The 17502-nt window shown below is 44.8% G+C and overlaps 1 protein-coding gene across 3 annotated transcripts in view; it reads right to left on the bottom strand.

Annotated features, from left to right (window-relative positions):
• Gcnt2 (glucosaminyl (N-acetyl) transferase 2 (I blood group)) overlaps nt 1-17502 on the bottom strand; it is a 94570-nt gene that overhangs the window by 31960 nt on the left and 45108 nt on the right. The window contains exon 1 of one of the 3 annotated variants that reach the window (XM_036186741.1): nt 5924-7127. The exons of the other annotated variants lie outside the window; for them this stretch is intronic. Coding sequence (XP_036042634.1) covers nt 5924-6845 — 922 coding nt within the window. The 5' untranslated portion in view covers nt 6846-7127. Of the gene's footprint in view, nt 1-5923; nt 7128-17502 lie in introns of those variants that run through there. 3 annotated transcript variants of the gene reach the window in all.

The following is a 17502-nucleotide window of genomic DNA, read 5'->3' as shown; positions in this document are numbered from 1 at the left end:
TTCGGAGGTGCTGACTGAAGTCTAACTCTACTGGCACATGGCTGTTATCATTCTCAGCCATGAGGACAGCGGACACGAATGTTTGTATCCTATATTATTCTAGAAACTGCATTCTAAATTTGGGCTGATGCACAGAGAACATAATATATGCTCTGAAAAGGATTGGGACTGGTTGAGCCATGCCCTGTTTAAGGCCCCACAAACCTTCCCGCAGAGAGCACATTCAGTGACTACACGTATGGAGCGCTACACCTGTTTGAAGTTTCTTCCTTCTGTTTGGGCATGGACTTTTCTTAACCTTTCATAGTCTGGGTTTATTTCCTAAGCCAGCATTATGGAGCACTTTCACAAGAACAGACACTGTATGAACCATGGAGTAGCCCAGAATGGTACTAACAGTGGGGTGGACGCAGTGCCAGGTGTGTGAGAAACTCAAAGCAGGTGTGTGTAATGCAGAAACTCGGTGAAGGTGCCTACATGCACTGCCTGCTGGCACCCTGTCTTGGCATCAGATGCCGACTGCATCACAGTCCTAGGGTAGGACTTAGAACCATATTTTCTTTCTTTTTTTTAATGACTTATTAGTTTTACTTTATTTTATTTTATGTGCATTGGTATTTTGCCTGCATATATGTCTGTGTGAAGGTGTCAGATCCCCGAGAGGTAGAGTTACAGGCAATTGTGAGCTGCCATGTGGGTCCTGGGAATTGAACCCAGGTCCTCTGGGAGAACAGCAGGTGCTCTGAACTTCTGAGCCATCTCTCCAGCCCCCCGAGAACCATATTTTCTAACACAGTACTTTGGCCTCTTAGCCCTCCATCGGGAGCTTTGGAGCTTACTAAATGTGCTTCCGTCTCTCCCTCCCTCAGTGATAGATACCATTTGTTTGCCTAACTGGAACATATACCCAGGTGATGTTTTACGTACTGTTCTCTTTATCTCTTCATTATCAAAACTCATTGCCACTGCAGGCACAGGACATGTTCTCATGCCATTCCCATATTTAACTGTTCAGCTCTGCTCTGACCTTCCCCACACTCAGTAGCCATCCAGCCTTCCGTGTATTGCCGTGAGCACGGTGACATGTGGCAGTGTGCGGTGGCGACAGGGAACGCAGAGATGGGTGTCACACTTCTTGCTCTCAGAGGCTCAAATGCTGAGGAGGTGGGGGTGAAGAGATGTTTATTACCGGGTGACTGTTACCTGGTGCTGGAAGAAGCCGCTTGGGCTCTAGAAGAGCCAGATATGGGGCACCAGCTGTCCTTCCTGGCGGAGGGGATCAGAAAGGCCAAAGAAGACATGTCATCTACTTCGGTCACACAGCGTGAAGAGAAGTGGGATCTGAATGGTAGAAAGGGAATCCTTTATGACAGCGTGTCATCAAACAACACTAAAAAGAAAGGCATAAATGGCAGAAGTGTGGTGGGATGGTCTTTCTGTATGCTGTGAATATGTGTTGCTATGATTGGTTAGTGAAGGAGCTGCTCTGGCCTATGATGAGTCAGGTCATAGCCAGGCAGGAAATCCAAGAGAGAGACAAAGAAGAAAGGCAGAAGCAGAAGAGACAGTTAGCCTGCCATCCAAGGAGCAACATGCCAGCAGACCGGTAACACCACAGCCATGTGGCAATATATAGATTAACAGAAATGGGTTAATTTAAGTTGGCTAGCAAGAATTTTTAGCCACAGGCCAAAAGTTTGTAATTAATATTAAGCCTCTGAATGATTATTTTATAAGTGGCTGTGGGACTGCAGGGGAGAGAGATGTGTCCTGACCATGGGCCAGGCAGGACACAGGAAATCTCTCTACTACACAGAAGTACTAGGATCGAGTAGTCATCGGAGCATAATAAAGTGTGAGTCATTTTATAAAGAGAGGAGGGTAGGAGATGGGTGAGGTTAGGGTGATGGAGGCCATGCCACTGTGAAGGTCATGGCCCTGAAGGTAATGAGAAGCCATGGCAAAGCTTTAAGCAAGGTTGGAATATGCCCACAAGCTTGCCTGACCACACTGTACACTTAACTCTCATTGCACACTGGGATAAAAGTTCCCAGTCATCAAGCCTCACAGAACTCTTTAGACCTATATTTTAAAATGTTTTAAAATAAGTAATTGGCTTTTGAATTAAAAATAGCTCCCCACATGTCTGCCTGCCCCCTGTTTAAATAACAAATACATCATGCAGAATTTTGTTCCTAACAAGCAACATGGGGCCTGAAAGAAGGACTTTTTTTTTTCTGGATATTTTTGTAGTGAGTTTTTTGGGTTTTCTTTTTTTTCCGAGACAGGGTTTCTCTGTGTAGCTTTGTACCTTTCCTGGAACTCACTCTGTAGCCCAGGATGGCCTCGAACTCACAGAGATCCACCTGCCTCTGCCTCCCGAGTGCTGGGATTAAAGGCGTGAGCCACCAACCCCGGGCTTGTAGTAAGCTTTTAAGACACTTGTCGTGTTTCCTACATGGTGTTTTGTTAGTGGTATTATTCAAAAACATAATAAAATACCTATGGGAGGAAATGTAAAGAAACAGTAAGGTCAGTGGCTGAAGGAACACAATCTTCACAACTTTGAGCCTTTGAATATTTTTTCAAATTTGTGTTTGCATTGAGAATTGAATGTAGGGCCTTGTGTATGTTGAGCATGTACTCTGGTCCCCGAGCTACACAGTTGGTATACAATTTTTTAAAGCCAACTCAACCATATTTATATGATTTGTTTATTTTATGTATATTGATGTTTTGTCTACATGTATATCTATTTGCACACCAGAAGAGGTGATCTGATCCCATGAAACTATAGTATAGTTATAGATGGTCGTGAGCCCCCATTTGGGTGTTGGAAATTAAACCCCTAAAAGAGCAGCCAGTGCTCTTAACTGTGGAACCATCTCTCCAGCTCACTCTTTTAAAAATTAGAAACAGGTATTCAAAGAAAATAATGACAAACAAAATCCAAACCAAGCACAAACCCCAGCCTCCCCTATAAAAAGCATAGCAATGAAATTTGAGAGGTGGGTTGAGGATTTAGCTCAGTGGTAGAGCGCTTGCCTAGCAAATATGAGGCCCTGGGTTCGATCCTCAGCTCAAAAAGAAAAAAAAAGACATTTGAGGGCTTAAGGTGGAGGGAAATTAGCTCCAAATCAAAACAACCACCAACACTTTGTGCTCATCCATTCAATTCCTCAAACTTAATAAATAGCATGGAGTCGCGTCTGCTTCTGGCCTGGCCCTCAGCACATAGAACAGGGCTTGTTACAATGCAGAACTAAAGAACCGGTTGATGTCTGAAGATGTCGGGTCAATCTAGCTCACTGAAAGGTGTTTGCTGCTAAGCCTGACAGCTTATGTTCTATTTTCCAGGACACACATGGCAGGAGACGAGAACTAACTCCTGTCTCTAGCGCGCATGCCCACACTACAATGAAAAGATAAAGGAAGACAGCCCATTACTTGGGAAGACTTCCTTTCCACTCCGTGTGAGAGTGAAGTCCTCAAGACACTTCATTTTCTTTCTTCTCTACAAAGATCTCCTGGGACTGGGGATGTAGCCCAGTTGATCAGAGTGCCGGCCTCACATACACCAGGCCCTGGGTTCGAGCCCCAGCACCTCAGAAAGCAGACATAATATCAGAAGCCTGCAATCCCAGCCTCTGAGGTGGAAGAAGGAGAATCAAAAGTCCATGGTCATCATCAGGCCACCAAACAAATTTAAAACCAGCATGCACTACATAAAACTGTCTCAAAATAAATAAATAAAAATAGAAAGAAAGAAAGAAAGAAAGTGGTGTCCCATATTTATTACCAGAGCAACCTACAAATGCAGAACATAGAGGCAAAGGAAAGACTCCTGCACCCTAAGGAGCGTTCACTGTGTGGACAGTGATGATGCTGCAGGCTTGATGTGGTGAGATGACATTGGCCTTTAAATCCGTGTGTCAATTATCTCCTGTGAAATTCCTCATAAACCCACACCCGGGCTTCCAATATTTCCTTTCAGAATCATAACTGGTTCGATTATATTCTCATCTGAAGCCACTGTGGGGGCTGGGGTGTCGATAAGGGGTGGATCGTCAGGGAGACAGGGACAGAGAATAAGAATCCAGTAAGGAATGGGCCAACTTTGCTCCTGTCTCTTGATCCTAGAAGTCTATTAAGGGGACACAGGGAAGCAGGAAGTCAGGTGCACACACCACAGTGATGGGGAAAGCGAGCGGACGGCCAAGAGGGGAGCGTCATTTCTCTTACTGCCACAGTGAGTACGGCCCAGTAGCTGGACCCACTCCCAGGCCCTGAGAATCTTCACTGATGGCCACTCCCCATGTCCACTGGCTGGCTTAGAGAAGAATCCCCAGGCCAAATCCTCTACCTCCACACATGGGCCCACATACATACATCATAAGCATGAACACAATAATAACAAAATAAAACATTAAAAAAAGAAAACAGGCCCGGTGGTGGTGGTACATGCCTTTAATCCCAGCATTCGGGAGGCAGAGGCAGGCGGATCTCTGTGAGTTCAAGGCCAGCCTGGGCTACAGCGTGAGATCCAGGAAAAAGGTGCAAAGCTACACCGAGAATTCCCTGTCTCGGGGGGAAAAAACCAAAAAAACAAAAACAAAAACAAAAACAAAACGAGTAGAATAGAGTTACTAATGTACCATAATAAATGTTGGCTCACTTCCCCTTCTGTGAATCTGACCTGAAACTTGGCATCTCTGAAATAAACTCTCACGGGACAGCTTACATGTCTGTGGCTAGCCACCAGGCTTGTCCACTTTCTGCCTCTAAGGGGAATTCTATGACTGCCCTTCTAATTCAGCTATTAGGAATGCTGAATTATCGGAGATCTAAATATGTCTAACTGCTTTGAGTCTGGTATGAAGGTAGCTTCCAACAGCTCTCAAAAAAAAAGATAAGGCTGCCACTCAGAAAGCCAGGAGCTATTCCAAGAATGGCAGGCATCGGATCATCCTTGCCTAGACACCCACAAGCCACCCCGTGCAATACTGGAAACCGGCATACTGGGACATCCCCACTACAGCTCACACAACTTATGGGAAACAGTTTTGAAGAGCAGGTCAGAATCAAAGGAGGAGTGTGTTTACTGTCATTGGTTTGTAGCCGCCCAGCATACCTTAGCTCCGGTTCCAAATCACCAAAAAGCATCCAAAAGACCTCCCCTAGGTGAAGGCACAAGGCTGTGCACAGGAATCGCTAATGAGAAAATACTGTAGGCTGAAAGTTGAGAATTCTATGTGGACCGACTCCAGCCGCAAGCACTCCCCATTTGTCTGTCTCCAATAGGACAGAAACAGTCCTGCCCACAATGTTGCATGAAATTTGCGCAGTAACTTTCCTCAGATAGAAACATGGCCTGTTTCACCTCAAGTGCTAGAATGCTTACATAAAAATCTGTCTCCCAGCACTTAAGACTTCAGTCCTTATCTCGGACTATGACCAGGGTTAATTCCAAAGATGGGGCGGGTGAAGCCCCAGTGTCCATCTAATGCACGGTAGAAGGTGTAACAACAGTTTTGCCAGTTACTGAGATGTCCCTTTGGTCACTGCTTCTCAGATATTTATAAGGCCACAGAGCCAGCACAAGACTGTCAGTAAAAGCAACCAAACTCAGCATTTTCAAGAATTAAATTTTTTTTTCAAGTACCTTAAATGAAGGAGTTCTTTGAACTCAGTAAGAGGGAATAAAGTGGCCATTGAGATGGATGGGCAGGTAAGGTAGAGGCATATGCCAACTATTTGCCACAGCCTGATTGATGGCTGTGTTTAATTCCTGGAACCCATGTGGTAGAAGAACAGAATGACGCCCACAAACTGCCCTGACCTCCACACATACACACATCTGCAACCTGAACATAAAGAGTAAATATGCAATTTAAAGAATTGTCAATGACAATTTGGCACTGACCTGGAATCCTATTGAGTGTCACCCAAAAATGTTCATCAGGACTAAAGGTATCTTTAGACCACTCTAAGAGATCAATGGCCCTTTTGTCATTCATGATAAATCTGACAAAGTCTCTGGTGAGGGCCACGTAGGCCGTGCCAAAGTAGATGGTCAGCTGGTGTGGAGGTGGAGTTTTCAAAGTATTTGTTTTTTTCATAAAAAATCCACCTTTGCCTGTATGTTCTTGGTGGACGTATTTAGTCCGTACAACTGCATGCTTTGGAGGCAGCACCCCTGGGGTGATGTTTTTTCCCTTAAATCTTTTCAGATGGTGAACTATTTCTTTGTTGGTTTTCAGAGGGAAGTCCTGCCCGCAGGTGTTGAGGACGTATTTCCAGCGGACCTTGGATGCCAACAGATCTTTCATGCAGTTCAGGTCAGCCTGGAGACGGGAGAAGCCACCATAGACCACCTTCTTAGTCTCAGAAGCCAGAAAAGCATTGGGGAAGCACTGGAGCAACTGCCAGACCGCCTTTTTAAACATCCAGGGGGCTTTTTCATCCACGTGCACGCAATAGACATTCTGGGGCGTGTAAATGGCCCTGAAGAGCCTTTCGAAAGTGTTGAAGTCTTTGTGGATCACCATAGTGTAGGCCAGGGGGAAGGCAGCCTCTTCTTCGGACAGTGGTCTGGTGATATAGTGGCTCAGGGTCTTGTATAGTTGGCAAGAGATTCTTCCCAAAGGACGTGGCAATGTATTCCCCCACATGAGGAGCGTATGATTTTGCAAGCCGTAATTACAGGCGATGACAGACGTCCTTTCGCTGGAGCTGTTGAGCGGCTGGTAGAGATTGGTCGGGCTTAACTGGCTGGTATATAAGACCACAAAAATCACCACGCTGAGAGCAGTGAAAGCGAAAACGCAACTCATGCATAGGTTCATTATTTTCAGTTCCAGGCGGGAAGAATTATCTCCGGAGACTGAGGAGTGATCACAGTTCTGAAAGCCCAGGCGCGAGAGGCGGACCTGGTTCCCCCAGATTCTCCGGCTTCTCCCGCAGAGTTGCGGGCTCGCGCTCCCCAGTTCTCAAGGCGCAGCTCTCCAGTGTTTCTAAGTCTGGTCCATCCTCTCGGATGGGTTGGAGGTGCGCCGCTTTCCCACCGCACGCTCGCTTCGGAAGCTTGAAGCCCCTAGCTGCCAAGTCCCCGCCAGCAGGAGCCCCGCCCCGCCCCGCCTCTGGAATGCCTCTTCAATTTGCACACGAAAAACAAGAGGTACCACCAGGCAAGCTGTGTTCGGGAACCCAGAGGTGGGACCAGGAACCCACTTTCTCAAGCGTCAACTCCACCCACCTCCCCTCCTTCCTTCTAAACTGCTCTCTCCTCGCTTACACCCCAACAGCTCCTCGGTGTCTGTTTCTCTTCTTTCTAGTTTATTTTTTTATTTTTATTTTTTCATTTCGGTGTTATCTCTGTCCCTGGGCAGAGGCAGAAATAAGGAAAGAGGGCATTGCAACTCGCCTAAATAATCAGCAGGAAAAACAAAAAACTTTGTGGTGAGCTATGCTGGATGAAATCATTGAGATGTGTTATGCCTGCTCAGACTGTGAGAAGAGGAAACTAGGATTCCAATCGTGGGACACGATTTGAAGATGACTTCTCTTATCAGAGGCTCTGAGCTGATGACATACTATGGTGAAATGTGCTAGCCATTGCTTTCGGTTTCTCACAGAGGGCTTCGGATGTCTTGAGCTGTCAACACACGATTATTTGCAGCAGTCAAAGCAGCTAGTCGCTGAGTCTCTTTCAGCAGCAGGATGTCATCGCATCTGTGGTCATTTTATAAAACTCCGGGATTCTCTAGTCTCTTTCCCACCCACCCTACTTTCCCACTTCCTGGACTCTGAAGAAAGAACAAATGCTTCTGGGCTGCTGTAAAATTCCTGGAAGTATCAGTCATTGTGACTCAGGGAAACCAGGAAAAGCAGGTCTGGTTACTGGGCTTGGAATTCTCTTAGCTTACCTGTGCACGTGTGGCCTGCCGGCTCACAGGGAATGTGGAATGCTTTGGGGGACCAAGGCTGGTCCTGTGACTATTTCTAGGCAGAAGGAAGCTGGGAGACTTTGGCAGTTGCTCCAGGGAGAAGTTCCTTGCCTCTGTAAGAATCAGGCTCTCTCTATGAAACGGCAAATAAATGCCTAGCTATAGTTCCAGTTTTATTAAATGAGATTCCTCCTGCTAACACCCCAGGAGGAAGCAGGCCCCTGTCTGAGTGTGAATTCCAAAAGTGTTGCCTTTGGTTACTCTTTTTCCTCTTTTAAAAAAATAGCCTATACTTCTGATCCTGCTAATGAACTGATATTTTGATTTCTGTTCTTAATAACATAAAAGAAAAACATTTACCTTAAGGCTTTTAAATGGATTAATTAATCCCCAAAACTCACACCTTACTTTGAAGGGGGTTTGGCAGTGAATGCCTGTAACCTCAGCACTCGGGAGGCTGAGACAGGAAGATTGCAAATTCCAAACTCTAAGCTAGGTTAGGCTACAAATGAGATCCTGTCTCAGAAAACCAATCAAGCTGGGTGTGTTCATGCAGTTCTTTAATCCCAGCATTTGGGAGTTGGAGGGAGGTGGATCTCTATGAGTTTGAAGCCAATCTGGTTTATATAGAAAGTTCCAGGACAGTTGGGGTTACAAAAGAGAAAGTCTGTCTCAAGCAAACACACACACACACAAACAACTAGATAAAACCCATTTTCTTCCTTTATCTTTTAACTCCAGTGGATGCCATGGTCAAGTAAACTCAAGAATTCATCAACAAGCAGATGGGGGACAGGGGGTGGGGTATGTGGAGGTAGAGTGTTGCCACACAATTTATGGTTTAAAGCCATGGCCACCACCACCAAAACCATACCTCACCAATCACTTCTGTAGTTTGTGCTGGCATGTCTGCCCTGGCTCTGATGGATGGACTGAGAGGAATCTGGGATGTCTTTTTATTGACTAGCCTAAGCAGTAGGTTTGTTTTGCCTGGTCTCTGTGGTAACGGAGCAAGCATTTTTCTTCTAGCGAATGATTGGGAGAGCTGAACACGAGATTATTTCTGCTCCGTTCACTCTAGTTGGACATAACTACTAAAAACTGCCCTCGGGTTGGGGAGCGATAGAGCACTTGCCTAGCAAGCTCAAGGCCCTGGGCTCAGATGTCAGCTCCGGGGGTGGGGGTCAGAGGGGACAACAACAACAACAAAAATAATAATAATAAACTGTCCTCGAGTTAACACTTTGTGTCCTGCCTCTCTGTGGCTCAGAGTAACCTTTCTGATCAAAAACAAAAGAGACAAAAGACAACTAACAGCATGCATGGTTGGCCCACACACCAACAAAGAACTGAGCGATCAGGAGAGGCTGATGTAGGACCATACAGATCCTGCAAGGACTGACTTCTCATTAACTTTGCAGAGGCTCATCTTCCAGCTAATGAAAGCAGAACAAGGTTGGGACTCTGGGTGTGATTCTTGCCTACAGAACCAAGGTTATGCTTATTTATTTATTAACTGACATAATATTTGCATACACAGGGCACAGTATTGCCAGTCAGCACACTCCAGTATCACATAGGCTTGCATCAGAGTATTTCACATTTTCATTGCTCAATTACCATTATTTTTTCTGTTAAGAGCCCTTTATCTCCTTGCAATGGTTACTTTGAAAGGTAGAATGACTTTTTGATCATGGCTGCCCTCCCATGCCATACAACACAAGGAGTCTTCCCAGCCTCCACACAGGCACAGGTTGAATCCTACATGTCCCCATTCACTCGTGGGAGCTCCAAAAGTAATGGTTTGATTGAGTCCTCCAGGCAAGATCACTCCACCCAGTCCTGTACGGAAGGCTTCAGTTGTGTCTGTCCAGCAACGTCTAACTCTTTGGCCCAAAAGGAGGTCAGAAAATAAGCAGAAAATCCTCCAGCAACGAACACAATGATCAGAAGTTGTGGGTAGGCCTTGTGCTCTCCCAGGTACAGGGGAATGAGAGCATCGTGCTGGTGTGAGCCGACAGATGCAGTTACCACCTGGCCAATGTGTGTGGACATCAGAAGAGGGAGGGGCTGTGGGGAGGGAATGAGAACCTGCACCCCTTCCCTCCCAAAGCAAGCATCCCCCTTGCCATGCTGGCAACTACCACCACGTTGAACCAGGGACCAGGTGCTGCCGGCTCTTCTGATGTTCCAAAACATGAGAAAAATCTGGCTTTTATCAGAACACTTCACAGCTAAATTAAATTGCTATCAGACAATTAACAGATCTTAAAATCAAAGTACATATGCACTCATACACACACACACACACACACACACACACACACACACACACACACCTCAGGATGATTCTTTTTACCACTTTCCATTTACACATCAAAACTCAGGCAGTATTTGGAAGCTGGTATTATTAACTCTTGGTTCACATACCATCATAACACACTTTCTCATAGCCAAGCATGGATGTGGGACCAGCAGACAGAGGCACCCTACTGTGAGCAACAGGTGATGGTCCAAGAAAGAAACAGGTTCAAGTTCAAAATCTCATGAGGTCATTTGGATTCCAAATAGCCACCATGGTACAGCTCAGAACCCATCTTTTTATTTGGCCTATCTGTTTATGTAGCCAACACTGGCTTTGAATTTACTTAGCTAACCCAGGCTGTCCTCAAACTCTCAGTAATCCTCCTGTCTCAACCTCCTGAGGCCTGCGATTACAATTTTGTGCCACCTCCACGTCTCTTTTCAATGCCTGTTTTGTTACTGTGTAAGACACCTCGAGCCTTTACAAAGTCAGGTATATTATTAGCTGTGAAAGGACTTGAAAACCAGGAAGCTCAATGCCAGCAAACCTAGATCAATGGCAGATTTCCTCTGAAAATAAGCAGACTACAAAGGCTAAAATGGAAATACAAACTAATAGTCTGCACATTCTGTTTGAAAAAGCGACTTTCTTCTTTCCTGAGAAAACAGCAAATGGCAGACGCTCCAGGGCCTATGCTTGAAAGGTCACAGAGGCTTCAGTAGTGGCCTCAGGGGACCCACGATGGCTTCCCGAACTGTGGTGGCAGCCTGGGGCCAGACCACAGGGATCATGAAGGCAGAGGTGAGGACAGGGAACGGTCAGTCTTCCAGCACCAAGCTGGGATGCTGAGTCATGCCTATAAAGAACAAGTCCCTGGGAAAGGTCAGTCTTTTCCCTTTGCCCATCCAGGAATCCAAATTATTGACTTTTTCCTGCAGACATCTCCCAAGGGTGAGGCTTTGAAGATCAGGCTGGAGTAGAAGTAGACTCATATTGGCCATTAGACAAAGTTCAAGATTTTGTCATGATTGGAATCTAATATGGTCATGATGGCCTTGATGTTAACTACTCCACCTTGGCCAAGATCTCCACTGATCCTGAGCAGACAGGCTGCTAAGATGGCAAGGTCATTAAGTCCCACACCGTCCTGTGACAGGTGGCAGACCTCTGTACTGCTTCCTCTCCTCCCCTTCTGTGTCCAAGAAGCCAGTGCTGGTTTCAGTGGCTACTCTTACTTCAACAGAGGCTGTGCTGACACCTGGGTGACTTCACCCAGGCCGCTTTTGATGTTGTCTCCAAAACATACAGCTACCTGACCCCTGACCTCTGGAAAGTCCATACCATGTTCATTAACTCTCCTATCAGAATTCATAGCCCATCTTCTGAAGACCCATGCCAGAATCTCCCTGCATAGGATACAGGACCCACACACATTTCTGTTGCTACTATTGTTTTTGTTTTCAAGACAGAGTCTCCTGAATCCCAGGCTGGCCTTTAGCTCACTATGTGGCCAAGGATGAGTTTCTATTTCTGATCCTTTTGCCTGTATCTTCTAAGGGCTAGGATTACAAGCATGAGCCAACCTTGCCTGGGCAAACACTCTATCAACTGAGCTGTATCCCCAGCAACTCTATAGTGTTTTATACAAGAAAAATCAAGCGAGTTAAGTCTGTTTTTTAAACAACAACAACAAAATGCTACAGCTTTGAAACATATCTAATAATTTTTTTGTGTATAGTGCTGAGCATTGAGCCCCAGCATGCTAGGGAAACACTCTACTGCTGAGCTGCTCATCAGCCCTGCAATGTGTTTTTAACTAATCATTTTGTGCTTAAATGGTTTGTGTTGTCTAGAAAACTCAGAACTGTGATCCAACTTTTCCTTCAAAATTTCCAGGCAAATATGTTTATCATACCATATCTGTTGGTAACACCTTTTTGAAAGGGCCAGGTAGTAAATATTTTAAGTTTGTAGAGAGCTCATTTATTCATTCTCTTGCTGTTATTCCACAGTTTTATGCTGCAATAGCACAAATGTAACTAAATCATATTGTGACTGTCTCGCAGCAAAGCTTCCATGTATGGACACAAAAATCTGAAAGCAACGTAACTCTTCACATCTTAAAGCAATCTTTGATGCTGTTCTCAACTGGTTGAAAATCAAACTAAGTGAGCAGTGGTGGCACACACCTTTAATCCCAGCACTTGGGAGGCAGAGGCAGGTGGATCTCTGTGAGTTCGAGGCCAGCCTGGTCTACAGAAAATCAAACCAGTACTGGGGAAATGGCTCAACTGTTAAGAACAAGGAGTATCCTGCAGAAAGAAGATCTGGATTCGATTCCCAGCACCCACATGGCAGCTCACAATCATCTGTAACCCCAGTTCCAGGGAATCTAACATCTTCTTCTGTTCCCCACAGACATCAGGCACATGCATGGTGCACAGACATATATGCAAGCAAAACACTCATACATATAAAATAAAAATTTAAAAATTCTTAAAGAGAAAAAAAATTGAAGCCAGGCATGGTGGCACATGACATTAGTCCCAGGACTCAGGAGACAGAGGCAGGCAGTTCACCATGAGTATAAGGCCAGCTTGGTCTACAGAGTGAACTCCAAGATGGCCAGGGGTACACAGAGAAACACTGTCTTGAAAACAAGCAAACCAAAACAAAAAAAGCAGGGAGGAGGGAGAAGAAATAGTAGACAATGCCGAAACAGGTCGCTCTCAGGCTGATCTCTGCGTTAGATTTTTCATTCTACCCCTCAGGCTGAATATTGCCACTTAACTGTTGCTGAAATCCACTGTAACATCTGCATCTTTCCCCAGGAGGAAGTATGGAGTGATGGAAACCTTGATCATCCTTATATAGACAGGGAAGCCCTTTTACCTACACTGTCTGACAGGGCCGGTGCTGAATTTAGGAAGAGTTTTTGACAAGTAACTGATGCTTTTAACCTCAAGTTCCTCATCTGTAGGATGCAGACAGCAGAAGCTACAGTGCTGTGGAGATTAAGTGGGCCAGTGTGCACAAAAGCACTTGGGTACACATACCCTGGTGCCACCTGTCCCTGGTTTCTAAGAGGGTGACAGAAGACTCAAGAGTGGGCAAGTTTGTTAGGCCCCCCCTAGACGTGTTAGGGCAAAGTCTGATGCTGTCATTCTGGTGGGTGCTCCTGTATGCCTCGGCTTCTTCCTTTCTTCTTCTATAAAATGGAGATATTAAAGACAGTTGGATGGCAACGGAGAGATGGTTCAGTAGTTAAGAGCACTGAATGCTCTTCCAGAGGATCCAGGTTCTATTCCTAGTGCCTACCTACATGGCAGCCCACAACTACTGCTAACTCTAGATCCAAGGGGGTCTAGCGCCCTCTTCTGGCATCTGCAGGGACCAACCACGCATGTGATACACAAGCAATATATGCAAGCAAAACACAAATATGTATTAATTTTTAAAAAAAAGGAAGAACTCACAATTAACCAACAGGCTTATTACAGGACTGAAATAGGCAGACACTGCACAGTGTGGTGCCTCAATTACACACCCTGAGAACATTTATTGCCCTCAGTCTGCCTTAGTTTTTCTATTACTGAATTTAATTGGGGGGGTATTTTTTTTTTCGAGACAGGATCACATGTAGCCTAGTCTGGCCTTGAACTTCCGATCCTCTTGACTGGCCCCTCCCACCAACACATGCTGGGATTACAAATGGTGTATGCCTTGACGGTCAGCTAAGTCTTCCAATGAAAAAAGAAAAGGTCTAGGAAAACAGTAATGGCATCTGTCTAATGAGCCACAGGGTTCTTCTCCTCCATCGTCCCACCTGCCTAGCTTGCTCTTCCAGACACACTTTTCTGCTCCCGTAGCCAGCCCACTGGGTAGCAAGCAGTGATGCCCCTCTGCCAGCTGGAACTCTACCTCAGCAAAAACCAAACCCAGCAGGGAACAGGAAACCTCAACCCTACATTTTATATGCGTGTGGCTATTGGGTTCCATTTCAAAGAACAGCATAAGTAACTACCTGTTTTTTGAAACCACCTTTATCGGATCTGCAATGTCTCCTTTGGTTGGGGAAAAAATTCATGAGACATCTCCCCACTCCAGGTCTAAATCTGCATGTTCTCAGGGTCTCTTCTCACACCATCTACTTTCAGCTGAGTCTCAGACCCACCGGGGTTTGTTGAATTGGGCTTGCTGTTTGTTTGCTTGTTTTACAGTACTGGCGCTGGGACAGAATCTCCAGCTCCCACAAGCTAAGCATGAAGTCTCCACCAAGCTCCAACCAGACTGGAAGACATTTCACAGCATCGCTGCCGTCAGGAGTCTGCATCTTCAAGATCCCATTGTCTAGACATTTGCAAATAAATGTTAATAAAATAAGGCAGCCCTCTGCTCCAATTTCTAATTTCAATAACCCTACAAAATTTTAAATTCGTTTTTAGTCTACTCAATCCACTTTTTCTCAACAGAGCCTGACGTTTGCTAGGACAGAGTTCTTAGGCAAATTACCAAATTCAGGTATTTCTTCTACTCCCTTGGAAATTATAGCTGACACAAACCTGCCTGCAAGATCTGTCCTGGACTGGTACCACAGTTCTGCATCTGCTGCTCCCCCTGGATGAACCAGCTTTAGTTTCAAAGTGCTGGTCCAGAGAACAGAGATGTTTAATATTTTTTTTTAATCACAATTCCTTTTCTTTTCTCCTTCCTTCCTTTCTTGTGTAAGACTGAGCACTTACTCCAGCTTCAAAGCTGCTATACTTGAAGTCACTAATGTCTGAATGAACTTCGCTAATCTATAGTCCTGCTTCTCCTACGACAGTGAAGCTGTGCATTTGGTGCCATTTACTCACTCTGTCTGAATGTGCTCTTAAAGTGTCTGGAAGCTTGCCTTTCTGTACTGACAGCAGTGGCTGAGCTGCAGGAGAAGGCCTTTCTCCACAGCCAGTCGGGTGTTGAGCAGTTATGCAAGAGGCATCAGTGAAGAGAGAAGAGATATTGGAGGGATCCCTGCTGAGACCTGGGATTACCACCATACCAGTTTAAACAGTACTGGGAATCAAACCTAGGGCATCATGCATGTTAGACAAGCACTCCAGCTACTAGGCGACTCTCCAGTCTCTAATTAATTCTTGATTTTGATATGCCTTGGGGAAAGAAGGGTGAGTGAGAATGGGGCCAAGGAGTCTCAAGGTGACCAGATATCCCTGTTTGTCCAGGACTGAGGGAATTCCCAGAACATGTCATGCTCAGTGCTAAAGCCTAGTAAGAGCTAGGCAAACCAGGAAGAACTGGTCCCCCTGGTACCTTTGGTCCAGTCTACTCTTAGATTGAGAGCCATTGCTGGAAAGGTATTACTGACTGGAATCATCACCAATTGATCAGAATGAAACGGAAGGAGACTCTCAAACCATTGTCAAGGCTGGGGAAAGAACCAAATGGTGGCGTGTCTACAGCCCACAAAAAGTCTATGCTGTGGATATTGCTCTGTATAAATAAAATGCTGATTGGCCAGTAAGTAGCTAGGCATGAAGTATAGGCAGGACAAGCAGAGAAGAGCATTCTGGAAACAGGAAGGCTGAGGCAGAGAGACACTGCCAGCCGCCACCATAAGATGTTAAGCTACCGGTAAGCCATGAGCCACATGGCAACTAATAGATTAATAGAAATGGGTTAATTTAAGATATAAGAACAGTTAGCTAGAAGCCTGCCAGGGCCATACAGTTTATAAGTAATATAAGTCTCTGTGTGTTTACTTGGTTGGGTTTGAGCAGCTGTGGGACTGGCGGGTGAGAGAGATTTGTCCTGACCATGGGCCAGGTAGGACCAGGAAAATGCTAGCTACAAGTCTACGTGATCCTTCTTCACATTTCTTCAAACCAGTGAGGCATGGGGGCAGAATGATTAACATTCACAGGAGGGGTTCTCAGTGAACCCAGAAGAATTCACCTAAACCAAGCTAACTACAAATTCCTCACTCCCCCTTGTGGACAAGAGGTTTTAGTCACAAATGTTTGGGAAACCTAAAAAGATGATAATTATCATAAATGATACTATATCTACACCCCCACCCCCATGCCCCAATACATGTGAACTGAAGGTTTTGTTATGTTGTATGGCATTAAGTTAAAGGGGGGGGGGTGGGATTTTATGAATGAGAACGTTTATTCTAAGATGGTCAGGAAGTGGTAATAGGCTCAAAAATCCTTTTAAAGGGCAGACCAAGCAACCAGTCATTTCATCTCTCTGGCTCATAATTTCCAAGTTTGTGCATTTGGAATGAAATGTGTTCTGTGGCTCCTTTTGTCTTGAAATGTCACTATTAGTCTGTAGATGTAACCGTCTTGTTAAATAAGAAACACAGAGCCAATTGCAGAGTTAAAAGCCAAGAGGTCAGAGCAATAGCTGAGAGCTGAAAATCTTACCCTTCATTGCTGCTCTGTCTTTCCTCTCTGCAAGAGAGTTACTTCCTGTGTCTTGTCTTTTATATAGACTTTCTGTTCTGCCTTCTCATTGGTTGGAAACCCAGCCACATGACCTCCTCGCCACTGCCTGTCTGTACAGACCTCCAGGTCTTCTATGGTTGGTATTGAAATTAAAGGTGTGTGTCGCCATGCTGGCTGTATTCTTGAACACACAGAGATCCTGCCTAGCTCTGCCTCCCAAGTGCTGGGATTAAAGGCATGTACCACACCACCACCCAGCTTCTGCTAAGGCTTGCTCTGACCCCAAGGCAACTTTATTAATATACAAATAAAATCACATTTCAGTACAAATAAAACATTACTATATTTCCCCTTTTCTATTTTAATGAAAAGGAAAAAAGTTATAACTAATATAAGAAAAACTATATACAAAAGTACAAAAACTACATACCAGATATACAAGCAATAAATACCTAAAACATGTCTCATCCATTTGTATTTGACAAATTTAGAGAAAATAATTCCATTATCTATCATATTTTGGTAAGTCCAAAATGTACCTGATTCACTTCTATCCTAACTTATTTTACTAACAGAACTGTCTTATAACATCTTTCAAATTTATACAATTATACCTGTCAATGAGTTTCTTTTCTGAAATTCTTAAGGAAAATAATAACTATAACTAACTGATCTTCAACTCCCTCAGAGACCCAAGAAGGAAATAATATTACCAAATAAAAAATAAAAACAGGAAGTGCATGCAAGCAGCTTCCAAAAAAAAAAAAAAGTGAGTTGACAGAAACAGCCAGCCCCCTGGACA

The sequence above is a fragment of the Onychomys torridus genome, chromosome 5 (genome assembly GCF_903995425.1).
Source record: "Onychomys torridus chromosome 5, mOncTor1.1, whole genome shotgun sequence".
NCBI classification, from domain to species: domain Eukaryota; kingdom Metazoa; phylum Chordata; class Mammalia; order Rodentia; family Cricetidae; genus Onychomys; species Onychomys torridus.
The sequence above is the reverse complement of the archived record's forward strand: the minus strand, read 5'-3'. Positions and strand labels throughout refer to the sequence as shown.